This window comes from Pongo abelii, chromosome X (genome assembly GCF_028885655.2).
Source record: "Pongo abelii isolate AG06213 chromosome X, NHGRI_mPonAbe1-v2.0_pri, whole genome shotgun sequence".
Taxonomy (NCBI): Eukaryota; Metazoa; Chordata; class Mammalia; order Primates; family Hominidae; genus Pongo; species Pongo abelii.
In genome coordinates this window covers 9032992-9060682 of record NC_072008.2, presented here as the reverse complement: position 1 = coordinate 9060682, position 27691 = coordinate 9032992, and the positions used below count along the sequence as shown (strand labels likewise).

Here is a 27691-nt window from a genome sequence, read left to right as displayed (position 1 = left end):
GCAGGTGTGGCTGGAACAAGCCCCAGGGCGAGGTTCTAGGCCCTGTCCACTTGGCTTCCATCCCAAGTCCTTGTGTCCCTCCCCAGGAGGAGAAGCTGAAAGATTGTGGGGACAGAGGCCCCAAAGGGCCACCCCCACCCCAGTCCACGGCAACCACGGGCTGTCGCTTAGGGGAAGGGTGAGGGCGTGCCAGCAGGGGGCCTGGCCCCACACAGCCCGTCACACGCGTGTTCACTGAGCCAACCAATCAGCGAGGAGCGCAGGAAGTCCTGTCTGCAGCTCTCACGAAAACTGAGGACCCGTTTTCTTTTTTCTTTTTTTTTTTTTGTTTTTTGGGACGGAGTCTGGCTCTTGCCGCCTAGGCTGCAGTGCAGTGGTGCAATCTGGGCTCACTGCAACCTCCGCCTCCCGGGTTCAAGCAATTCTCCCGCCTCAGCTTCCTGAGAGGACCCGTTTTCTAAGAGATCCTAGTGGTGTCGTTGTCTGCAGGTTCTTTGAGGGCGCCACATCAGGGGTCCCTCAGGTGAAGCACTCGCGGTGGGGCGGCGGGAACGCAGGCACTAGGCCCTCTGGGAACCAGGGTGTGAAGCGCTGGGCAGCCCGCCGACCTGTGAGGAAATGGCCCCGGCGTCGTCGCCTGGGGCCTGGGTCAGGGCGAGGCCCTGAGGGTGGGCTGGGGTGGGCCAGGGCAGGGAGGGAGCTGGAGCTGCCTGGGTGATCCCTAGGGCCCGGGAGGGTCCTGGGGGCTTGTGCATGTGTTGGGGGGAGGGGCCGAAGGCGGGGAGAAGTGGGAGTGGGGCGGGGGTGTTGTGGAGGACAGTCTGAGTGGGGCCCTCCTGCCCGGCCGCCCGTCAGGACAGGACACTTGGGGTCACCGGGGATCACCGGGGGTCCCCTGTGCATCCAGGCGGGCGAGTGGCAGTGCAGCCCCTGACATTCCCCTGGAGGTGGCTGGGGAGATCCTGTGTCACCCAGCGGCCCTCCCAGCCACAAGGGGTCGCTGGGTGACTCAGAGGTAGGGCTGAGTTCTGTCCCAAAGGCGAGGCGAGGATCCCGCAGAGGCCGTGGAGTTCAGGTGTGAGGGGCAGCTGTGAGCTTTGCAGCCAGCCCCTGGGACGGGCTGGACGGGCTGGACGGGCTGGACAGGCCAGGACAGGAGGGGACACTGGCATCTTTTCCGTCCCCTCCTGCTCCCCACATGAGACCCAGGGCGGGCCAGCCCTACCCTTCTTGAACCTGTGATCCCAATGGCTTTCCTTTCCGATGCCAGGTTTCCTTAGTGTGTCTTTGCTCTCACCAGGTTCGGGGATCGCCTCTAGCTTCCCAGGACAGCCAGCCGTGGATCCTGTGGGCAGGAGGGCTGCCAAGGCCCAGTTGGAGGCTCAATTTATGGCGGCCCGGGGGAAGAAGCATGCAGGTAAATACAGCCCAAGGGGACCCGGAAGAAGGTGCACGCCCAAGAGGACGGTCTGTCTGCTTTCTGCGCTGGGGGCACAGGGGCAGCCCGAGGCCCCAGGCCCCTTCGTGGCTCTGGAGTCCATAGTGCACGTGCTAAGATGCGCCAGGTTTTCAAAGCAGGCTCAAGGGCCTTAGGCTTCCCGTGGAAGGCTCCCCCTCATAGCAGGGTTACAGATGCTCTCAGAGCAGCTCTTCTCCATGGGTGCAATCCTGACATCCTAGGGGTCTGACCTGTAGTACGTTGTTTACTGGAACTTGAACCCGAAGGGCTTTCAAAAGTCCCTCGATAAAATGGTCGGGGTCGGGAGCCAGTGATTCCATGCATACCTCTGCTTTAAAGCTTTAATTGGCAGAGAGCCAAAAAAAAAAAAAAACAAAAAAAGTCTACAACTAGTACATTTCTCCACAAAAAATGTCCACAGCAGCATCTTCCTCTAAAAAAGGTTTGTCTTTTAAATTTTAATGCAGGAAAGTATCCAGTCCGTGATGAATGTGAGGAAAGAAACCGTTTTACAGAAACAAGGAAGGAAGATGTAACTGATGAGCATGGGGAAAGAGAACCTTTTGCTGAAACAGATGAACACACAGGGTAAAGTGTTTAAGTCACTTTTGCCTGTCGGATAGGGTCTTTTAGGAAATGTCAGCTTTGGACCATGTCATCACTGTTCTATTCTATGCAGGACATTTCACATAAGACATTTCTTTTCCCAACAAACATGGAATTTTGTGTAGTATTTTGTTAAAATTTTGATGTAACTTTTTTTACAGGGCTAATACCAAGAAGCCAGAAGATACTGCAGGTATGTTTTAGGAGTTATCTGTAGTTTATGAAAATTGTTTTCAGTCATACAACTGTTGCAGTAGGTTATATGAATTAGTGGACGACAATACTGTCCTAAATGTCTTCTCATATGTAGCATTTAACATACGTATTTAATGTAATCTATTTGATAAATTTTTCTTACCTTTTTGATGTGGAACGTGAGAATGCTTCTAATAATGGTGAAGCGAGATGGATGGCTTTTCTTTCATACATGTGGAAATTTAATTGTTTGGAGGATATTAGAGGACATTGGAGGAGAAACAGCTCTATTCGTTCCTTTTAGTGTACACAGATTAAGTCATATATCAGTGGTTTTTTTTAGCTTTTACTTTAAGTTTGGGGGTACATGTGCAGGTTTGTTATATAGATAAATTGCATGTCACAGGGTTTTGGTATACAGATTATTTTGTCACCCAGTTTATAAGCATGGTACCTGGTGAGTGGTCTTTGATTCTCACCCTCCTCCTACCCTCCACCCTCAAGTAGGCCCAGTTGTCTGTTGTTCCTCTCTTCCTGTCCGTCTGTACTCAGAGTTTTTAATATGAGTTTTTCATGTTCCTAATTTAGCTGTTCTATTGTCACAGCTTTCTGATTTTGTTTTCTTTAAAGTACAAGAGAAAATTGAATTTTCTAAAATCATTTTCTATTATTATTCCAGTAATAAACTGTGTAGTAGAAAAGTAAGGACAACTTTTCTAGCTAGTGAGAAACATGTAATTGGATCCAAAAACTCATAAACTTTATATTGCTGTGTGAAATATTAGTTACACTGTTATAGGACCATATTTTCAAAAAAGTTTGAGAAAATTTCTGTAGAGATGATGGAGACAATACTCTTATATTTAAAAAGCTCAATTCAGTTTTCAGCTCTTCTCTAGCGATGATTCATACAAGCAGTATATTTGGAAAGCTTGGTGACAAAGTGCTGGTTTTGTGAGCTGCCTAATACATAGGGCGTTATAGATGGAGACTGTATGTAAAAAATATTTGCATTGTGGTACAAATCTTTTATGATTGCTGAAAATTATTCTTAGCAATTGATGGTAGATCTCTGATGTGAAATCATGTTTAGGAAAGCATTCCTTGCAGTATTACAGTTTTCTGAAACACAGCACTATGGGTACAAATGTCATATAAAAAGCTCCAAGAAAATATTTCAAAAGTGTTTTTTAATGTATTTCTTTACCTAAACCTAAGTTTTTATACTCATGGCCATTGCTTCTTTTATTAAAATACAGTTAATAGCATCAATCACTAGATTGCTTAAAAATGCTTTTCTTATTGTGTATTCAGTTATTTCTACCCTTTTGATGGTTTTATTATATAAGATACTTTTTTGTGTGCTTTACATAATGAATTGTGCAGTATTTCATGGAAGCATCTCCTTTGAATTGTAGGACATTTTATAAATGTAGAAATTAAAGTCTGTGCTTATAACTCTTTCTGCAAATTTAAAAAATAGAGACTTTTAATTATTTGCTTTTTTTCATCATCTGTCAATTAAGTGATTTTCAGTTATACCAACTGGAATTGAAATACGAATGTTAATACCTGAAAGGTTTTACAGAAAATAAGTGAGTAAATCTTGCTTTTTGAAATGATCTTTGAATTTTATATTTTAAATATCCTTCTGATATTGCTGAACCGTAAAGTCCCATATTGATGTCAGTATATGCAAAGAAACTACTTTTCAACATTAACTTTTAATCCATTTTCATTTACTATCTAACTGACATTAAAGAGGATCTTACTGCAAAAAGAAAAAGGATGAAAATGGATAAAGCTCACAGCAAAACAAAGAACAAAAGTAAACATGCTTTGAGAAAAAAACAACTTAAAAGGTATGACTGTTGGCTTTTTTGCATAATGATATTTATACCATTTCTTTGTATTTGTTGGTACAAATAATTTCAAAAACTATCCTGTACATATTGGCGTCTCTAGTGAACAGCATATTTTACTTGATTGTTCTCTAAGCAGGTAAGTTTCTTTAGTTTTATAACCTCAGTTTAACAGAATTAAGAGATATTACCTAGAAGCCAATGAAGATGACCTCTTTTTGCCTTCCAGATAAAAATAGCCTTCCTGTAAAATTAATGTTTATCCATTTCTAGAAATATGGTAGCTGCATATAAGATAAATGTTCTCAATGTTTAGTCTGTAGATCCTTAATGATACTCAATTATGTAGAAAGGGATAACCTTATGTTGTAAATAAGTTATCTATTTTAGTTAAATTGTTTTCACTATTTCTTTTACAAAATCATTGGTGTGCCAAAGTGGAGAAATAGTTAAGTGAAGTATTTCTTTTGGGAAATCTTATGGGATGAATGGCTATGATATTCTTGAACCTACTTATGAGAACCCATATGTTATTCAGTAAGAGGAAATGGAAAGTAAACTGCTCTTAGAGAAAATGAATGTTTCTGGGAAAGTGATAGTGCAGTAAACCCTCCTTTGTCTTCAGCAGGTAAAGAATGTAAGATAGCTGCTCTAGTAGTCAGGAAGGAAGGAATCCTTTCAAAATGAGAGTAACTCATTTCACCTTTTTCCAAAAAGATTTCAGCTGCTATTACTCCCTTGCTACTTTCTAGTATAAATTATGTCAAGTCAGTTTGGGTTTGAGTAGGACTAATTTTTCATCTCTCTATGACGTATGACCGTGTTACTTATTATGTGTTACAGGCAGAAACGTGATTATATACATTCTCTGAAGTTGCTAAATGTCCTTGAAGAATACATCACAGACGAGCAGAAAGAGGAAGAAGAAGAAGAGGGAGAAGAAGAAGAACTAATTGTTGGTATCAGGCTTAGCTTTATGTATAACCTGTTATATCAGTGTCTCAGGTAGTAATAGTTCATGCAGAAATCCAGCAAAGAAGGAAGAGCGCATGAGCCCAGAGAGGGGGGCCCGTTAGTGGACTCATGGACTAGGGGAATATAATTGCCATGCAGCATTAGGGGTCCAACTGAAGTCAGCATCATAACGATGAAGAAGTTAAAGTGAGCCCGGTTGGCATATTTGTGCAAGCGCAGCTGTGGGGTTGGAATTTCCTGGGTCGGGGTGTAGCCGAGCAGATTGATAGAGGGAGAGTTGGGCAGGGCATAGATGCAGGGATGGGGATATGATGACTGGCTGTGGAATTTCAGCTGGGGCTGAGTTACCTGAGCACATGGGGGTGGGCAATGGGTAGTAAAAAGTGTTCCATTCAGTGGGTGTCAGGCCCCGACAGACTCCTGAGCTGTAGTACTGAAGTGAGTGACCTACAATGGCAGGGAGTTAGTGGCTGTATGTTGGGAAGATGGAAAAACAGCTGAGTACAGTGGTCAAGGGCTGGGACTATGCATCCACACTGCTTGGGATCCAACTCCAACTTGACCATTGCTAGCTCGGAAACCATGGAAAAAGTATTTATCTCTGTGCTAGCTCGGAAACCGTGGGCAAATTATTTATCTCAGCTTGACCATTGCTAGCTCGGAAACCATGGGCAAATGATCTTATCTACGAAAGGAGACATGGTAAGAGTACCTACATCAGAGTTGTTTGGAGGATCAAAGGGTTTCTGTGTAACAGGTTTATTTAAGTTTTTCAGGATGTGATCTGACCCATGGTTGCTCTTTATCATTGCTATTATTAATATTACGTAGGTGTTGAAGTCATTGGGAATGACAAAATCTAGGGGATGACTGTGTGAGTGAGTGCCACGTAGAGGAGAAGAGAACACTGTTGTTGGAGATTAGGTCAGGGTGCAGAAAGGCAATCATTATTGGGTGGTTCATCTATGTGTATACTGAAATGATCAAGATTTAATACGTGCTTAAAATCTTAGAAAGAATGTTTCTTAGTTAATTTCTATATAGATCTTACCTATCTGTGGTCAACAAATTATAGGAAGGTTCATCAAATACTCTTCATTGGAAATCAAGAATTAGGACATACGTGTTGAATATGCAAAAGTAAGAAAATTCTTTACTTAATGACTGATAAAAAAGGTTAATACATCATTTTAGCATGTGATTGGTGAACACAATTGTTTAAAATTGGTCCTAAATGTTGTCTAAAAGAAAGTGTTCAGAAGTATTGATTTGAACAATATTCCTTTAAAGCTAATGCAGAATTATGTTTTATAAGTATTAAAATTTACCCAATTTTTATCACTATTTTGTTTTGGGATTCTAGAAAATATTTCAAGAACAACAGAAGAGGTGGCAACAATATAGAAGTGTTAGGAGAGAGAGGCTGAAAGAGATGAGGCTGCTACGTGACCAATTCATAAAGGTCTGTTCTATTTGGTAACATAATACATTATAAAATACAACACGTGCATAATAGAAGACAGTCTGCTTGTTTCTGAATGTGTGGAAAGACATTTGATTATACATTTTAAATTACTTAGCATTTTCACTTTGAATGTATTGTTCCAGATATAATATAATTGGTAAATGTATTTTTAGGATTCATGAATAGTTTGTGGGAGTTATTTAGAACAGGAAAAGGTAAATTGGAAATTTTACCTAGAAATACACATCTTATGTATAAAATCGACACTTTATTAACACATTAACCTATTTATGCCAGAGGTTACAAATTTTTTGTGTGTGTGAAAAATCAGACCTTGGCCATGACCTTGAGCAGTAGGATATATATGATTCCCACAAGCTTAGCGTTCCAATAATGGAACACTAGGCATAAATGGGTTTTAATGAAGATTTTATTTTCAGTTTTCAGGACATCAATGACAAATCTATGGTGGAAGGAAAGAAGTCCATAAATCCTTTCTGGATGGCTTTTTTACTTGTGTTGTTTCAAGAGTTTTAGTTAAATAGGAAGCAGGCAAGCGTAACTACTGTGTGTCTCTTTTATTTCTTGCTGAAACACAGGAGTGTTTTATAGCATATTCACTAACAAAATTATTAGTAATGGTTTTACATGACAATTTGTAATCATAAGAGATGGTTCAGATGTATAACAGAATGGGAAAGCCAGCAGATTATTAACACGTTGTGAACTGCGAATTATCTGCCGTCGTACAGCACATTAGCAAATTATCATCAGACAATGACCTCTTCTTCATGTAGATGTAGATAATTTAGGAAGCAATGGAATCCTTTTTTGGGAGCTCTGGTATTCTTTTTAATAACCTTGGAAAAGACATGTTCATATGTCACTTCTCTACACTAACTGAGATGTGTTAAATAAACTGGGAAAAGAGTTTGAAAATAAAATTTTCAAGCAACTTGAGGATTATCTATACAGAAACAGTTATTTAAATAGAAGTTACAAGTAGAGAACATGTTGCTATAATGTTCCCCAGATACCATTTATTAATTGGTGTGAACATGAGACTAGAAGTTTTCCTGTCAGTATTAATGTTTCATGTTACCACTTAGGGTAGGAACTTTGCTATCATCTTGGACTCTTCTGAGTCCATTATCCTTCCCATGTAGTTATCACGAGGCAAGTTTTACCTCTGCAATGGTCCTTTAATTTCTTTCTTTAAATTCCCACTGTGGCTACCCTAGTCCAAAACCTCATTCTTCCTTACTTGTACTATTAAACTCTTTTCTGAGTTCTCTCTTCTCTTCTGAGCCATCCTTCATTGATTGGCAATATTATCTTTCTAAAACCCTTCCCTTCCTAAAATGCTTCCCAGCCCTTCCGTCTTCCCAGCCTGTCAGTGATGCCCCATCTCAGTTCTTAGATATTCAGAGACTGTCCCCTTTACATGACCCCCTCTTAGGCTTGTTTTGCCACCCTCTGTGTTTACTCCCAACTCTCCAGATTGACAGCCTTCCCTGAAGGAACTCACCGTTACTCCCATGCTTTGCTCTGGCTCTTCCCTCACAATGCTTTTAAAATCTTTTTTTGACTGATTGAAACCTTTTGCCAACTAAATCAACATCAGTCTCCATTTTTGGCTACATGCCCGAGTGAGTTGCCCTTCCATAGCCGTTACACAAGTTTTGTATTACTTTTTTTTTATTTGTGCATTTGCTCATGTCACAGAAATATGGAAGATTGTGTATTCATTTTTTACATCTTCCTCAGCATTAACATACAACATTTTAGGGAGTAGGAACTGTTGAACTATTTGTTGAGTAAAGAGTATATATTTCAAACACAGTTACGTTTTCTCTAACTTGATGAGGTCATATCACCGACCATTTTATCCCTTCAATGGAAACCATGTTATGAGGCTATTGCTGATAATACATGGGTCACTACCTGCCGAAAAAAAATATAATATTTCATGATATAAGCCTGCCCGTCTTTTTCTGTCTTTGCTCCATCTTGACCTTAAGATGTTCTTCAACCCATTTTATTTAAGCAAAGTACATGACTGTTGGACCTGCTAAAATAATATGTCACTGAAATCTGGCATTAAAAAATTTAAGTGGGTATTTGGAGCTCCATGTATTGATTATAGTTTTTTCTATTTGAAATGAATAACTAGCATCCTTTGAATAATAAAAGCTGTTTCCTTTTGACATTTAATTAACCCTGTTTAAAATGCGAGATGTAAAGTGGTGGTTTGTCAGTGAACTAGACTTTTTCTTTTAGGCTCTTGAGGACTTTGAAGACTTTTGTGACAGATTTTTTTCCGATGAAGACAGTGAACTTGATAACTAGACATGTTTTTAAATAAAATCATGTCAGAACTGTAAGTAGTGCATATTTAATATTAAAAACTCAGGATTGATGTGGCACTGGAATATTTTATTTGCAGAAATGTGTATTACAGTTACTTAAATTTTTTTTTGAAACAGCTTTTGGAAAAGTTGGCACTTACCCAGTTGTCTCTTCAACCTCTGTTATTCTGATGACTGAAGAAAGAACTTGAACCTATGTTATATGATACAAGCACAACTTGAGCTACAGTAAACTACATGACAGTGTTTTGATAATTCTTGTATAAATCGGTATAGCTCCTCTGTCATTTGTCTGTTAAATGCCAGACCTCGTTTCTATGATCTGTTGAATGGATCCTAGACACTTCTATGAGAAGGCATCAATTGCACAGTTATGTACACGGTCAATTAAATTTTAACATTAAAGATAATTTAGATTTCGGTTCAACTCTGTGGATCTGTATCAGTTTCAAAAACGTAGAAAGCACGGGCGTAGAAAAGTACATTTTTCTCTAATAAAAGAAGACACCAAGCCTGCTGGGTGCGGTGGCTCATGCCTGTAATTCCAGCACTTTGGGAGGCCGAGGCGGGTGGATCACTTGAGGTCAGGAGTTTGAGACCAGCCTGAACAACATGATGAAACCCCATCTCTACTAAAAATACTAAAATTACCCGGGCGTGGTGGCACGCACCTGTAGTTCCAGCTACTCAGGAAGCTGAGGCAGGAGGATCTCTTGAACCCGGGAGTTGGAGGTTGCAGTGAGCCAAGATTGTGCCACTGCACTCCAGCCTGGGCGACAGAGCAAGACTCTGTCTCAGAAAACAAGAAGAAGAAGACAAAAGCTATCTTATCTGTGCATTCTTTTGTATTTACTCATTAGGATAAAGAGGCAATTCCAATGAAAGTAGGACTTCAAAAAATAGATATACTGTATGGCCGTATCAAAATTATTAAAAGCACCTTACTGTCTGTGTTCTTGAAAAAAAATTATACTACTGTAAATGATTAAGGCAACTGAGCAAGATATATTAATATCAGTGCTGAGCCACTGGTTTGTGGGTATGTCATTTCCACAGACATCAAAATGCCATTTAGTTTGTTTTGGTCCATCATTCAATGTTACCTCCCCTTAGCATTGAATGAAAGCATTTTGTTAACATTTATGTATGCTTACAATTATTTCACATCTGTGGCAAGGTAAATTATGTAGAGTGCTTTGTTTATCCAGTTTAATATTCGTGGATTATGTGGAAGTTTAAGTATATGTGCATCTAAAAACTTGAATGATGAATTTGCCTGCCTTTCCTTTTTTCAATGTGCAGTTTTCACATGTAACAACATATAACAACATGTAAAAAGATTTTTTTTCTTTTTTTCTTTTTATTATTATTATTATTATTATTATTATTATACTTTAGGCTCTATGGTACATGTGCGCAATGTGCAGGTAAGTTACATATGTAAAAAGATTTTTTGCATGTAACATGTTAAAAAGATATACATGTTTTTACATGTAAAACAATTTTACATGTAACAACATGTAAAAAAAGAAATGTTCATTTGGAAACACTTTATTTAGTAAATATGAAATTCAGAATATATATGGAGTAAGTGAAGTAAATGTATTCTTTTGCCAAGTTTCTGAAATTCCATTCATGAATGCTTCAAAACACAATACTCCCATTGGGAGGAGAGGAGTGACTTCCTCTCATTTTTTCTTGTGCTATTTATGTTAATTGGCCCCTATATACCACTCATCTTTTCTAGGTTTTCCAAGTTTAAGAAAAAAACAAGTTCTTTCAGATAGTGTTTTTCTGCCTGCAGTCACGTGTACAGCAATAAGTGAGTCCCTATGGGGAGCATTTAATTCCTAAAGTTTGCATTTTCATAAAGGATTTTCCTTTTACCCAAAGCGTGTGTTGGTACTACTAAGTACTATGAAGTACTACTTCAAGTTTCTAAAAAGATCCTTATTTGAGATCTCTTTCAGTAGTTACAGAGGCAAGATAAGCACTGCAGAGGTCCATGTGTGAGTTCTGTTGTACATCCTGGGTTATCTGACTACTAGTTACTCTATAGTGGAAGGACAAGAAAGAGGCCACAATGTACTTAATGATGGAACAGTTGATATTTATGCCACCCCTTACTACCTCAAATGAGTAACTGTGTACTTGAAGTCATATTATTTTTAGAGACCATGTGTCGCTCTGGCCCAGCCAGAATGCAGTGGTACGATCATAGCTCATTGCAACCTTGACCTTCTGGGCTCAAGCGATCCTCTCACCTGAGCCTTCAGAGTGGCTGGTACCACAAGTGTGTGCACCACACCCAACTTATATATAATATAATGTAATATATATCATATATTATATCTGTAGCATAATTATATAATATATAATAATACAAATTATATATATATATACACACACACACACACACATTTTTTCTTTCTAGAGATGAAGCCTCCCTGCATTGTCCAGGCCAGTCTCAAATTCCTGGCCTCCAGTGATCCTCCTGCCTTGGCCTCCCAAATTGCTGGGATTGTAGGCATGAGCCACTGATCCTGGCTGCATTATCTCACTTCTATGTGGAATCTGAAACCGTTGAACTCACAGAATCAGAGAATAGAATGGTGGTTTCCAGGAGCTGGGGGAGGTGGAAGGTTGAGGAGATGTTGGCCAAAGGGTACAAGATTTCAGTTAGACAGGAGAAGTTCAAGAGCTCTATTGTAAAACATGGTGACAACAGATAGTGATAATATTGTATTTTTAAAGATTGCTAAGAGGGTAGATTTTAAGAGTTCTCACCACAAAGAAAATTATACTTAGGTGAAGTAATGCAAACGTCAACTAGCTCGATGTAGCTATTTCACAATGTATACATACTTTAAAGCAACCTATTGTAGACAGTATATACCATTTAAGTTTGTCAATTAAAATAAGTTAGTGAAATGTTTATAATTAAAAATAAAAACATACACTTATTGCCCTGCAGTTCTGTAGTTTCATGTAAAGTCTGGAATGAGTGTCTTTGTGGTAAAAATCAAGATGGCAGTGGGGCAGTGTCCCTTCTGAGGGTTGTAGGGGAGGAGCTGTTTTCTTGCGTTTTTCAGATTCTGAAAGCTCCCTTCATTCCTTGTCTCACGGCCTCTTTCTTCGTCTTAAAAGCCAGCATTTTGGGGGTCAGATCCTTCTCATGTGGCTGTCTTTCTGGTTCCTTTCTCCTGCCTCTCTCACACTTAGAAAGACCCTTGGGATTCCACTGGACTCCCCCAGAGATAACCCAGGATAATATCCATGTTTCGGGTCAGCTGATTGGTATCTGTCATTAGCACCTTCCAACTCATTTCCTCCCTTGCCTTGTCGTCTCACATGTTCACAGGTTCCAGGGATGAGTTCCTGGACATCTTTGGAGGGTACTTATTTTGCCTACCAAATACACCCTTTCTTTAAATGCACCTCATCTTAAAAATGGCATTGTTTTAGGTGAGCACAGTAGCTCATGCCTATAATCCCAGCACTTTGGGAGGCAGGGATGGGAGAATCACTTGAGGCCAGGAGTTTGAGACCACGCTGGCCAGCATAGCAAGATCCCGTCTCTACAAAATAATTGTTTAAATGGCACCATTATAAAGAGGGAGGTAGGATGGATTCCATCCTCTTCTCAGCCCTTGTTCAAAGGTGTTGACTTGCATAAACTGAGAAGCCACAGTGACAATAAAAAGCTTATCCTTGCTACCCTCACGGAGAAACGCCGGCTCCCATAAGCAAGTGCCATGAGTGTAAGTCTTTGTGTATGTGTCCGTGGGCTGGGGAATGGGTTCACTGAGTTAATGGAGGCTTTGAGGTCTGTACTGTCTTCCACCTGGCTGCAAATTGTATACAGTAGTTCAAGGGATCCTCTCACTTCAGGCCTCCCGAGTACCTGGGAATACAGGCGTGTGCCACCATGCTGGCTAATTTTTTTTATGTGTTTTGTAAAGACATGGTCTCACTACGTTGCCCAGGCTGGTCTTGAACTCCTGGCCTCAAGTGATCCTCCTGCCTCAGCCTCCCAAAGTGCTGGGATTACAGGCATGAGCCACTGCATCCAGCTGACCTATGTGCTTTGTTTTTTTATTATTTCATTTTATTTTTATTTTGTTTTTTGAGACAGGGTCTTGCTCTGTCACCCAGGCTGGAGGGCAGTGGCATAATCATAGCTCACTGCAACCTCTGCCCCCGGCCTCAAGTCATCCTCCCATCTCTGCCTCATTAGTAGCTAGGACCACAGGCATGTGTCACCATGACCAGCTAATGTCTGTATTTTTAGTAGAGATGGGGTTTTGCCATGTTGAAATAGACTCTCTTTATTTAAAACATATGTCTGTCTATTCCTGAGTACAGTTTAAAAACATCTTTTTTTATTATTTGAATTTGTAAGAGTCTTATGTGTAAATAGAAAAGAAAATGCTTATGATAAAATTAATCATAATTAAAATTAAAATTATTGAATAATTAATATATTAATATATTTGCTTAACAAAATGTTAATATTCTCTTAAAATATCATTACTAACACGTAATCCACAAAATCCTACCTTGGATTTTATTACATAGTTTAGAACTTTTATTGCATGTTCTTATCTTTGTAGTACCATAAATGAATTTTAACATCTCTAAGCACAAGAGAAGATCATATACGTCATTGCCCTTACCTTACAGCTAATAAATGATTGATCATTTCAGAAATCAGGCATTTAAAGCTGTGTGAACATGAACCATTCATCATTACAGATGCCCTTGATCACATACATACATGGTATCCAGCAGTTGCAACTTACAAAGTGTATCAGTCCAAGATCTGATTGGTTCTGCAAATTTAGATGACTCATTTTCCAATATTTTCAAGTTGCAGCCCCATGTTTTCATACATGTCATTTCTGATTTACCATTAAGCATGTTCTGGTAAATTGTTTCTCTCGACTGCTCATGCAGTGTTTGGAACTGGTGCCATAGTAGATTTATTTTCTTCCCTTCAGTATAGACAGATACATGTGCTTATTTCTAAACCTCATTAGCTGCCACTATGGACCAGGAAGCAAAGTCTAAGTGACTGAAAGCGGTTTCAAGTTATTCTTTGATTGGCTTTCGGAGTGAGTTTGATGCAATCTCACTTTTCTAGCCAGGGTGATTTGGCCAAGTTATCTGTCCTCAACCATTTCCGTTTGGGCTGTAATACTGTTTTGCCAAACACAGAAACACTAATGTAGATAGCTCACAGTTACGGTTTCCAGAAATTTTTTTCATACAGGGAAGTTTTCTTAAAATGTATAAATCTCTTTTTTTTTTCTAAATCCACAAACAAGATTGAATAATATATCACATATACATTTAAATACATATTGTAAATATTTGCATATGAATATATACAATATATGATTAATGTAAACCATTTTATTTTCCTTACATTTCTTAAAATCAAAGCAAATGAAAAACATTTTAAGTACAATGATATAATTTACAGATAAAAGAAAATTATCTTTCCCTTTTCTATAAATTTACAGAGCCTGGGATTTTTATCAAATAAATTTTGGATACCTTATAGCACTAACATAGTCCTTTTTTAAAATATGTTTTTGAAATTTAGCTATTATTTTTAGTAGAGACAGGATCTCACTATGTTGCCCAGGCTAGTTTCCAACTCCTGGCTCCAGTGATTCTCCCACTTCGGCCTCCCAAATTGCTGGGACTACACGGAATGAGCCACTGTGTTGGCCCAGCATAGTCCTTTACAAAAAAAAAAAAAAAAAAAAAAAGGCCACCATAAATATTTGCGGAGATATTGAGTGAGTGGATGGATTAACAAATGAATTAATCAATGAAGCAGTGTCTGAACTTAGGAGAAATTCTTTTTTTTTTTTTTTTTGAGACGGAGTCTCACTCTGTCGCCCAGGCTGGAGTGCAGTGGTGCGATCTCGACTCACTGCAAGCTCCGCCTCCCAGGTTCACGCCATTCTCCTGCCTCAGCCTCCCGAGTAGCTGGGACTACAGGCGCCCGCCACCACGCCCGGCTAATTTTTTGTATTTTTAGTAGAGACGGAGTTTAACCGTGTTAGCCAGGATGGTCTCGATCTCCTGACCTCGTGATCCACCCGCTTCGGCCTCGCAAAGTACTGGGATTACAGGCGTGAGCCACCGCGCCCGGCCTCTTTTTTTTTTTTAAGGAACATTAGTTAAAATGTACTAAACAGCTCCATACGACTTCTCCAGAATGATGGACATTTCCCTATAGACATATATGAAAAATGTATATGTTTATTTATAACAGATATACAACTTTCTTTATTACTGTATTCACTTTATGTTGTACTTTTTTTTCTACAAATGACTACAAAAGCCTGTTTGGTTGTAATACAATTTCTATAGGCACTTAAACAAACAAAATAGCTCCATCCTTATTTGTGTTTGAAATTTGAAAGTTGCTATTTTGGGGTCATTTTTATGTTCATATCTCTTTTTCTGAATTTGACTTTGTAACGCTTTTTTGTTAAATTTATTTTAATTTTTTTATTTCTATAGGTTATTGGGGGAGCAGGTAGTATTTGGTCACATGGTATTTGGTAACACAAGAAAGTTCTTTACTTTTTTGAGATTTTGAGATTTTGGTGCACCCATCACCCGAGCAGTATACACTGAACCCTATTTGTAGTCTTTTATCCCTCACCCTCTTTTCACCCTTTCCCCCTAAGTCCCCAAAGTCCATTCTATCACTCTTATGCCTTTGTATCCTCATAGCTTAGCTCCCACTTACAAGTGAGAACATGTGATGTTTGGTTTTCAATTCCTGAGTTACTTCACTTAGAATAATAGTCTGCAGTCTCATCCAGGTCACTGCAAATGCCATTAATTCATTCCTTTTTATGGCTGAGTAGTTTTCCATTGTTTATATATACCACAGTTTCTTTATCTACTGGTTGATTGATGGGCATTAGGTTGGTTCCATGTTTTTGCAATTGCGAATTGTGCTGCTATAAACATGCGTGTGCAAGTATCTTTTTTGTATAATGATTTCTTTTTCTCTGGGTAGATACCCAGTAGTGGGATTGCTCGATCAAATGGTAGTTCTACTTTTAGTTCTTCAAGGATTCTCCACACTGTAATGCTCTTTTAAAATATGAGCTTTTTATTTCTTGCTTGAATTTTTTTTTGTATTTTGAAATTGATTTAAAAAGTATATATAATCCATAGAGACTTCAGTCCATTTTTAAAGATTCATGTTACAAACACTCCAATAGCTTCCTGTGGGTTCGGCATGGTAGGAAGTACAGGTGAAAGAAGACAAATAAGACAGAACTGGTACTCTGGAGCCTGAGAAAATGAAGAACCCTGGCAATCACAATGCAGTGTGAGAAGTGTTATGAGACATGCATTTGCGGGACCCCTAGGGGCACGTGTCTGTCTCCTAGTGCAGCCCAGGAGGTATTGTGATGGAAGGCATCCCTCTTAAATCATCTCCCAGAGGATGGCATCTGATGAGGTAGGATGCATATTCCAGGCAAAGGAGGCAACGGCACTGGGTTATTAAAGTATTGCAAATAACTCCTGCACACTTTTGGTACAAGTATAAATTGGTACAATCCCTGAGGAGAAATATTTGGTAACATCTACCAGTATTAAAATGTATTAATGATCAGATATGGGACCCAGCTCTCCCAGCTGTTCCATTTTTGAGAATGTTTCCTGCAGAGACACTTGCACATGGATGACGTGGCAGATGCACAGTTTTGTTCATGGCAGCCCTAGCCTTCGCACAGAGTTACAAACACCCTAGATGTTCCTCAGGAGAGGAAGGATTCAGTAAAATACTGTGTGTCCAAATGGTGGGAATGCCACTACAATCAAATAATAAGACTTTCTGAGATATGATGTTAGGTGAAAAAAGTGGGTTGTAAATGGATGTATACGATATACTATATATTATGTGAATAAGGGAAAATACATATATGTCTTTACTTGTTTCTTGTAAATGTATAAAGTCATCTCAACGTGTATGTAAGAAGCTGACAAAAATATTTGTCTCAGCGTGTGGTGTTGTTATATGGGAGTAGATACAGGACTCGTTGGGGTGAAGGATGAGAGGGAGAGAATGGTCCAAGAAACAGCTACAGACCTTCTCCAAGCTTCCGCAGTCATCAACTCATGGCCAATTCCATTTCATCCCAACTCCTAGACATTTCTACCTGCCCCAGAGTAGAATATCTTGTATATATACAGATGCATACACACACACAAACACACACACACACACACATTCATGTGGTTGGCTTAAGGCCCAAATAAGATCCATGCATAAAAATTAGAGGTAAAATTTTTCTTTTGAATATGTACTTTGTCAAACTTCTGCAATAATTATAAAAGCCTTAAATTATGAATGGAGTAAAGGAAGTTTGTTATTATTATCAAACTCTCCTAGACACAATTTTATTTTTGTTATGATTTTTCTTTTAACTCATAGTGATCTTTGTGTGTCTTTTTACATTTTTAAATATACAGGGCCATTGAAGGTTTTCTTTTGGCATTAACTTTTTAATTTTTGTATTATAGTTAGAAAATTTCAGATTCTTTGAAATTTGAGAAGACATACTTTATGTCAAGTGGGTAACCAAGTTTTAGAAAATTTTCTGGAACGCTTGAAAAGAATGTGTTCTCCAATTATTTCATGTAGTTTTCTATATATGTCCATTACAAGGAGCTTATTAAACTATTAAATCTTTTATATTTATTATAGTTTGGTCTCTATGCCAATCATAGACCATTCTCACAGCTGGTGAGAATATGCTGAATTATCCCAGTATAATGGTGGATTTGTTCATTTCTATTTTCATTCTGTTAATTTTTCTTTTATGTATATTATATATAAATGCCATTTAATTAGATGCATATAGATTTAAATTGTTACAGCTATCTGAGAACTTAACAGATTTTCCCATAGGGATAACTTTTTTACCAATAAGGATGACTTTTGCATTAATATTTAATTTATCTGATGTTGATACAATTAAGCCTTTTTCCTTGGATTGATACATATTTGGTATTTTGTTTTCCATCTTTTTCTTTTCAAACCTTTTGTGTCTTCATCTTTTCATTATAGAGTTTAATCTGTTTGTATTGATTGTGTTTATGGATTCACTTCTATCATCTTATATTGTACTTACTGTTAGTATACTTGCTGTTCATATCACTTTTATTCTATCTTGTTTGTGTTTGTTTTATTTTAGCTTGATTATTACCATTTTATTTTGTCCTTTATTGGGTCAGAAGTTACGTCCTCTAATTTTATCCTTTTATTGGATATTACAGAAATGTTATAAAATATATTTTTTGAAGTGTGTACACAAATAAAGTGAATAAGTAACCTGACTCTTCTTCAGAAAAATATAAAGACCACACAAAGTGGGCACATAGCTGTGGAGGGACAAACGTGATGCTGTGGCACACAGACTGACCACACAGAGCTGGGTCTCTTCAACAATGACATATGTCTATGTGAAGAAGGATGCCAAGGCACACTCTAAGATTGTGTGTGTGGGGGGGGAGGGGACATGTGTGTGAATGTGTGCGTGCACACCTGATGCATGCTCAGGAGTATATATGTATATCTATGTGCACCATTGTTTTTAATTCAAAAAGTGCATAGCTTTCATTTTCACAGGAAGTTATGATGCAAAGAACATGATTCATACAGCAAATACCTTTGGTACATTTGGATAGACTTTTTAAGGTAGCATCTCATTTTTGTCACCAATTTAGCAGCTGTCTGCATTCTAAAAAGCTGTATTCAACTTTAAAACTTCCCCAGTCTAGTATAGTATAGTTTAAACAGATCAATCACTATAGGAGGAGGATTAAACAGGCATATTCTGAGCAGGCGACTGGAACACAAAACCACTTAAAGAAGCAGAATTGGGCTTGTGTGTTTAAAAGCACAAAAGGAACTGTGAAATATCTAAAATCCAATAGCTAAGAGAAATTTCACATTGAGAGACTGAGAAACTTCTGCAATAATTATGAACGCCTTAAGTTATGAGTGGAAAAAGTGTTGCAGAGATTTCCGTAGTAATCTCCAAAAATGAATCTGTTGCCCACTGAAACTCAGGACGGTAAGGAAGCAGAAAGTTATGGCAAGACTGGGCTAGTTCTAATTCCATTGGCCATGCCCGGCTAAGCATTTCATTAATTCTTTACTGAGATGAGATTTGAATTACAGTTGACATCAAGAAGTAGTTACATCTCTATTTTCCAAGATCAATCATTCAGCAAAATTTAATAATTGATTCAGTAATACAGAGTCAGTCATTCCTAAATAATGTTTTCTGTTTGCTTTGTAAATTTCTGAAGCAAAAGGACAAAACAATTATTTTAAAAAATCAAAGGTCAGTATCAAAAAGGCAAAGTCAAAATTCTGCAAGAGTTTGGTGCTGAGCATGGGTTGGCCAGATATACTTTATTGCTTTTGGAAATGGTTCTCGAGTGATTCGTGTAGGAAATAGTGTAGAAATATTCTGGAAGGGTTTTCTCTGCCTTTATGTGAACATTTCCAGTTTCCAGGAGCCACGGAGCCTGATTCAGTTGTCTACACACAGATGATGATGATGATGATGATGATGATGAAGATGATGCTACTGATTTATTTGAGCTCATTATATATATATATTACACATATATATATTCTGGTTCTTAATCTCTTGTCAGATGTATAGTTTGCAAATATTTTCTTCCATTCTTTAGGTTGTCTCTTCGTTGATTTTTTTTTTTTTTTTTTTACCATGCAGACGCTGTTGAGCTTCATGTTATTCTATTTGTCGACTTTGCTTTTACTGCCTGTGCTTTGGAAGTCTTACTCAAAAAATCTTTGCCCACACTAGTGTCCTCAAGCATTTCCCCACAGTTTTCTTTGAGTAGTTCCATAGTTTGTGTTGATAAACTATGAGCATGCAGGTGTGACTCCATTCGCCAATGTTGTGAACTGCAGTTGTGAGGACAGAATGGTTTGTGTTTTCATATGCTAAGTTGATTTGATGACAGTGGCCTCCTAAGAATGAACTTTCATCAAAACACTGAGGTCTCTGACCAAGCAGACAATAAAAACACTCCTTAATGTAGGAGTCTTCAGTACCACATAAAATGTGCAAATTAGCAACATTTCTGTCCAAGTATTGAGCTACAAGATTCAACTCTGGAATATTATATGGTTTTATTCATTTTAATATTTAATGGAGGAGACACATTTTTGCTTGTAAAGGAATAAATTCATGTGTCTAATTATGTATTAGGAAAATGAGGTCATTTCCTTCTATGTGGTAATATATTCACATATAGGGGGAAATGCCATAATATATGGGACAATAAGATGGATAATACTATACTAACAAATATAATAAAATGAATAATATGAAAAAAACATCAAGAGATGGAATTAACTTTAAATACAGGGCAGATATATTATTATCAGCTTGCTGGGCTAGCACTTTTCCTTACTTCTCTCCCTGAAGGGTCCTCAATTCTGTTTCTATTCTGTGTGTCTTTTTCCCCCACTTCCATAGACCTGTGTCCAGGGCCCCTTGTCCCCAAAAGCCCTTCAACTAGTTATTCTCCAGCAGAACATTTTTCCGCCAGTAAAAATGTTTTCTTTCAGGAATTGGCTAAAAGCTGTTTTCATAAAAACTTCCCTATATGAATTGAGCCTATAATTATCTTGCTCTTTCTTAGGATTTCTGCAGAGCTTATGCACACCTAAAGCGTGCCAATTCACACTTGGTTTCGGGGTCTATAGAACAGTCACAGAAACATGACTCCTGTCATGAATGCAGGCTAGGATGTGGTCCCTAAAGCAGGGGATGTGTCTCGAATGTCTCTTCAATCCTCGTACAGTGTCTAATACGGTGCTGCTTCCACAGTGTTGAGCAGCAGTCCTTAGGAGGGTGGAGTTTAGAATTTGATCTTTGCAGACCTGAGTTTTAATCCTGGCTCTATAACCTATAAGCAGTATAAGAAAGGTACTCAAACTGTCTGTCTCATTTGTCCAGTGGGGACACTACACATTTTACAGGGTGTGATGGTTAATTTCAGGTGTAAACGTGACTGCCTTAAGGAATACGTCAGGAATTGGTAAAGCATTGTTTCTAGGTGAGCCTGTGCAGATACTCCCATAAAGATTGGCGTGGGGTGGTGGACAGAGTGGGGAAGATGCCTTCAATAGAGACAGGCCCCATCCAATTCTCTGAGGGCCCAGATAGAAGAAACAGGGCAGAGGAAAGGCACTTTCCTCCCTTTCTCTCCTGGAGCTGAGACTCTTCTTTTCCTGCCCTTGGACATCAGAACTTCAGGCTCTTTTTATACTGAGAGTTACACCATCCACTTCCCCGGTTCTGAAGTTTTTGGGTGTGGACTGAGTCACACTCCTGGCATCCCAGGGGCTCCAGCTTGCAGACAGCTTGTCCTGAGACTTTTCACCCTCTAATTCCCCTAATAAATCCCCTCTCATCTATCTTTGCTGATAACCTGTTGGTGGTGTCTCTCTAGAGCCCCGATTAATCCACAGGGGTAATATGAGGGAGAAATGAGGTCGTGCATGGGGAGCGTTTCACACCCTGCCTGACACATACCCAGGCCCAATAGGCTGCAGCTGCAGTTATTCTAGAGCTTAGCATCAGTGTTCAAAACAGCGGAAGGCCTTCCCTCTGGTACCCAGCCATCGCGTTGAGCTTCTCCTGTCATTTTTCAATTCCAGAGTGTTTTTTGAGAGCAATTCTGTGTCCTGTGTATCACTGACGTGGGGCCAAAAACAATCCGTACGTGTGGGGATCTGAAGCTGGAAATGACCAATAGTTCAGAAAGTTCTTAGGAGTCAGGAGCAGAGGAAGCTGCATGGTCAAGGGGAATCGACGTGAGCCTTCCTGCCATGTGTCCTATTTCCTGCGGTCTAATGAGACAGAGACATATGTATGTATACATCATCTCATGCTTAGCTCTTTAATATGTACAAGGTGCTTTCAAATTTTCCCACTAACCGTCTTTGACAGCTGAGAATCTCAAGATCACCTGTTGTTCATGACTTTTGTCAAGGGGATCCTCCCTTTAGGGACACAGGAAAATTTGCCTAAAAACGTCAGGAAGCTTTGATATCTATTATTTTATTATAAAAGCCAACTACAGCTTTGCTGCTATTACTTCGGGTCTTTACTCATTCCACTGTTTATTTTAACCCTGAGCTTGTGGATAGTTGGAGAAGGAGGGAAAATATGTGACACTCTTATTAACTAATTTAACTATGTATATAACATGTAGAATAAAGAAAGACTTAAAGGAAGATGTAGTATTTGTGAATGCTCCAACAAATTAAAAGATTATTTAAATTATTGATTTCTAATTAAACCACTTATCGTCTATAATGAATTAAAAGTTTGTGAAAATAAATTCAGTGACATTTTTGCATCTATAATTTCAAAATCATAGTAACTTTCCAAATCTGAAAATGTCTGAAACACAAGTCTGCCAATCATCACAATAAAACATGAAGCCCCAGTGAAATAGCTAGTCAGGATGGGTTCCCAACAAATAGCAGTTGAAGCTCCAACTGCCATGAAATGATGAAAGAAACACGATGTAAGAGCCACGGATAATTTTTTCAATGCCAAAAGAATCATCACAGACTGTTTTGGCTTGCAGAGCTTGAGGGAAATAAGGCATTAAAATAAGGTGCATGAAATTAATCCTTGAATGTAATTTTGAAACACACTGCAGAATTGCTCCCTAATATACACCAAACCCAAAAGTGGCCACTGACAAGATGAGTTTATTTCAGTTTTATGCTGTCATTATGGAAAAAACTATGGCAGAGAGTTCACCAATTTCCCTTTGGAAAGAGATATACAACCACAGCCAATAGGCTTTCCTAAAAGACAGCAGGAGCTTTTCATGTGGACTTGTTTCCCATCCGTAACATACAAATATTGATTGTTCAGGGTCGACACAGCCTTGCAAATAAACAGGCTTTGAGTTATACCAAGCATGCTCATCCTTATATGGTATTTCCATATAAGAAATACAAAAGAAATATACCGCAAAATGATGGTGTTCAGGACACGGGGCAACACCCTGTTTCTGTGGTATAGCGCCCTAGGTTTCGTAGGATTCCATAGGAGGCAGCTACAAGTTCAACATGCAAAGCTCTGAAATCCCTTCCTAAGCTAATGAAGTGAAGCCATGACTGCACCAAGGAAAGGATGAAACAGAACCCATTTATTGTTTCTCAAATGATGCTACCATCTCTTCTAAGCCGCCATTAATTTTAGCATCTTTAAAGCTTTAAGAACAATCCATGTAACAAGTGAAAACTGCCTATAAAATTAGTGCTTTACATCTCAAACCCTTATTATATGGAAATTCATATTTTCAGAATCACATAAAAGTTTAACGTGCTATTCATTATAAGAATAAATGGCATGAGTTATTCTGTCTGCGTAATTATTAACAACTGGAAATTAAATCGTGATAATTTTGTACTTTATTCTTCTTAAAATGATAATTTCCTTTCTCCTTTTGCCTGAGAAGGATGCTTCAACAATACCAACAGCTTACCTTCTAAAATAAATGATCACATATAGAATAGATATTTTATATATAATATATGTTTATATTTATACATTATATATTTATGTATTTATATATAAATATAAATATGTTTATATATTTTATAGATGTCTTTAAATATTTATATGGAATATAAATATATATAAAATCTATATGTGAAATCTATTTATATAAATATATAAAATAGATATATAAATACATAAATATACAAATATGTAGAGATTATATGTATATAAATATCTAGGGATAAATATAAATTATATATATATATACACATTAGAAATACACCGATCTTTTCTCTATAAAGACCTGTGTGTTCATATAAAAATCTGTGTATTTATATAACTATTTATAAATATAGATTTTATATATATACACATTAGGAATACAGTAGTAAATTCTACTATATATAGAAAAGACCTGTGCATTTATATCATTATATATAAATGTAGATTACATGTATACACATTAGAAATACACAGGTATTTTCTATACGTAGCAAGTTCTGCTATATTATTTTCTCATTGCAATTATTGACAGCTGGGTATTGAATCGTGATAATTTTGTACTTTATTCTTCTGAAAGTGATAATTTCCTTTCTCTTTGTCTGGGAACCATGCTTCAACAAGCATAAAACCTTACCGTCTAAAATAAATGATTATATGTAATATATAAAGATAAATACATGTTTATATATTATATATAATATATATTTATATAGAATATAAATATTTCTATATAAAAATATAAAAATAGACTTGTTAATATATAAATGTATAGTAGGTTCTAGTATATATAGAAAAGACCTGTGTATTTCTAATATATGCAAATATGAAATGTACCTTTTGTCTCCTCAGTTGCAAAAATAAAAAGGCTTTTTTCAAGTAGATAGATTTTGCTCTACTTTGAATTTTTCTTCTTAATTATATTCGGTTGTAGGGAGGGGACGATGAAAGGAAAGACTATGGAAACGGTTCTTTCATCGGTTTCTATAAATGAAAATATATTTTAACAATGAAACCTAAGTAGGTAGAATCCAGTTCTTGGTACTTGGTATATGTGTTAGCAAGATTGCATAATCTTAAAAACTGGATATCCCTATGCAGAATAATGAAGCTAGACTCCCATCTCTTGCCATATACAAAAATCAAATCAAAATGGATTAAAGACTTAAATCTAAGATCTCAAACATTGAAACTACTACAATAAAACACTGAGGCAAATCTCCAGGACATTGGTCTGGGCAAAATTTTCTTAGGCAATATCCCACAAGCACAGGCAACCGGGACAAAAATGGGCAAATGAGATCACATCAAGTTAAAAAGCTTCTGCACGGCAAAGGATACAATCAACAAAGTGAAGAGCTAACCTACACAATGGGAGAAAATATTTGAAAACTACCCATCAGACAAAGGATTAATAACCAGAATATATAAGGAGCTCAAACAACTCTATAGGACAAAATCTAATAATGTGATGAAAAATGGGCAAAAGATTTGACTAGACATTTCTCAAAAGAACACACACAAGTGGCAAACACACATATGAAAATGTGCTCAACATCATTGATCATCAGAGAAATGCCAATTAAAACTACAATGAGACATCATCTCACCCCAGTTAAAATACCTTATATCCAAAAGACAGGCAATAATAAATGCTGGTGAGGATGTGGAGAAAAGGGAACCCTCAGACACTGCTAGTGGGAATGTAAAGTAGTATAACCACTATGGAGAACAGTTTGGAGGTTCCTCAAAAAATTAAAAATTGAGCTACCATATGATCCAGCAATCCCACTGCTGAGTATATACTCCAAAGAATGGAGATCAATGTATTGAAGAGATATCTGCACTCCTATGTTTGTTGCAGCAGCATTCACAATAGCCAAGATTTAGAAGCAACCTAAGTGTCCATCAGCAGATGAATGGATAAGGAAAATGTGGTACTCATCCACAATGGAGTACTATTCAGCTATAAAAATGAATGAGATCCTGTCATTTGCAATAACATGGATGGAACTGGAGGTCATTATGTTAAGTGAAATAAGCCAGACACAGAAAGACAAGCTTCACATGTTCTCACTTATTTTGGGGAGCTAAAAATTAAAATAATTAAACTCACAGAGACAAAGAGTAGAAGGATGGTTACCAGAGGCTTGGAAGGGTAGAGGTGGGATGGAGGGAAGTGGGGATGGTTAATGGGCGCAAAACAACAGCTAGAAAGAATGTGTAAGACCTAGTGTTTGATAGCACAACATGGGTGCTATAGTAAAAAATAATTGTGCATTTTAAAGTATTTAAAAGTATAATTGAATTGGTTGTGACATAAAGAATAAACATGTGAGATGATGGATGCCCCATTTACTCTGATGTGACTATTATTACCCTTTGCATGCCTCTGTCAAACTATCTCATGTACTTCATAAATATATACACCTACTATGTACCCACAAACATTAAAATGAATAAATATAAGATAAAATTTAAAGAAACCATGTGGCTTTGATACCCAGTTTTTCTGAGCCATAGTTACTAAATATGTGAAACTGGGGTGCAAATAGAATTTATCTCACAGATTATTGTGAAGTTAATTTACCTGATAAATGCAAAGAATTCTGAATAGTGTCTGGCTCATAATCAGTGCTAAAAATCTTTTATTTATGAGACAAGGGAAGAAATGAGGTTTCATTCTACTGAAAAAACAAACAAAAATTCTAGAAATACTGCTGGAATTTGGTCCTGAAGGATGGGTATACTTTGAATATTTAGAGTCATGACCTAGGGTCTTTGTCTTTTAAACAAAGAAAAAGCACACATACATTTGGGGAAAGTGATAGAAAAAGTGAGCCATCCAGTTGGGCTCTCACCCAAGGATCCCGCAGTAAAGAAGGGAGATTAAATTATAGAGGCAGTAAATGCTTTATGGAGTTTGGAATGTGTTCATTAGACAACGGTGAGTGATAGAAGGTATTTGATCAGGAGAATAGCTTAGTCAGTGCTTTGTTAACAGGAAGATTAATCCTGTTGCAGAGTGCAAGCTGGATTGAAGAGGAGAGAGAGAGAGAGAAAGAGAGAGACATCAAAGAGACTGCACAGGATGTTATGAATATATAAAATCAGGAGACTATTGCAAAGCTAGTATGGTAGTCCAGTCATGAATTAATGAGAGCCAGAACTAAGGTAATAACAATGTGAGTGAGGAAGAAAGAAAAAAATGAGATGAAGATTTGAAAGAAAGATTATCTTTATTAGTTTTCTAGTTTCGGAAGCTAGAAATCCAAAATGAAGTTTTGGCGGGGTCATCCTCCCTCTGAAACCTGTAGAGGAGACTCTTCCTTGCTTCTCTCTGTTTCTTAGCTTCTGGTGGTTTGCTGACAAACTTTGACATCCTTTGAATTGTAGCTGAATCATTCCAAAACTCTCTCTTCATTTGGTAGTCTTCAGATCTTCTCCCTCTATGCAGATCTATCTTTATGTCAGATGACACCAGTCATTTTGGATTAGGGCTCACCCTAATGTGTCATTTAATTTGATTACCTCTGTAAAGACTTTTTTTTTTTTTGAGGTGGATTCTCCCTCTGTCACCCAGGCTGGAATGCAGTGGCGGGATCTCGGCTCACTGCAACCTCCGCCTCCTGCGTTCAAGCAATTCTCCTGCCTCAGTCTCCCGAGTAGCTGGGATTACAGGCATGCACCACCACGCCTGACTGATTTTTGTATTTTTGGTAGAGACAGGGTTTCACCATCTTGGCCAGGCTGGTCTTGAACTCCTGGCTTCAGGTGATCCACCTCCCACCTCCCTCGGGGGCTCATGCCTGTGATCCCGGCACTTTGGGAGGCCAAGGCAGGCAAATCACCTGAGGTCAGGAGTTTGGGACCAGCCTGGCCAACATGGTGAAACCCCATTTCTACTAAAAGTACAAAAATAAATAAAAATAATTTAAAAAATAAGGCCACATTATGAGATACTGGAGGTTAGGATTTATGTATATATATTTTTTTCTTTTTTTTTTCTTTGGAGGAGAAGGGAAGAGGATAAAATTCAAACTGTATTGGTGCCTAAGTCAGTATGATGCAGATCCATACTCATTATCAGCAATTACTGCATTCAAAAAAATCTGTAAGCTGAAAATTAAGCAATATCTCAT

General features: G+C 37.9%; 1 protein-coding gene across 1 annotated transcript; it reads left to right on the top strand.

The window, feature by feature from the left end:
- The first annotated feature begins 261 nt into the window (after positions 1-261).
- Positions 262-10238, top strand: FAM9B (family with sequence similarity 9 member B). Its single transcript, XM_002831364.4, has 9 exons — positions 262-523; positions 1301-1417; positions 1927-2047; positions 2227-2258; positions 4023-4122; positions 4966-5077; positions 6461-6559; positions 8843-8942; positions 9049-10238. Exons 2-8 carry the CDS (start codon positions 1390-1392, stop codon positions 8909-8911), a joined length of 561 nt encoding a protein of 186 aa, XP_002831410.2. The 5' UTR covers positions 262-523; positions 1301-1389; the 3' UTR covers positions 8912-8942; positions 9049-10238.
- The last annotated feature ends 17453 nt before the right edge of the window (positions 10239-27691 follow it).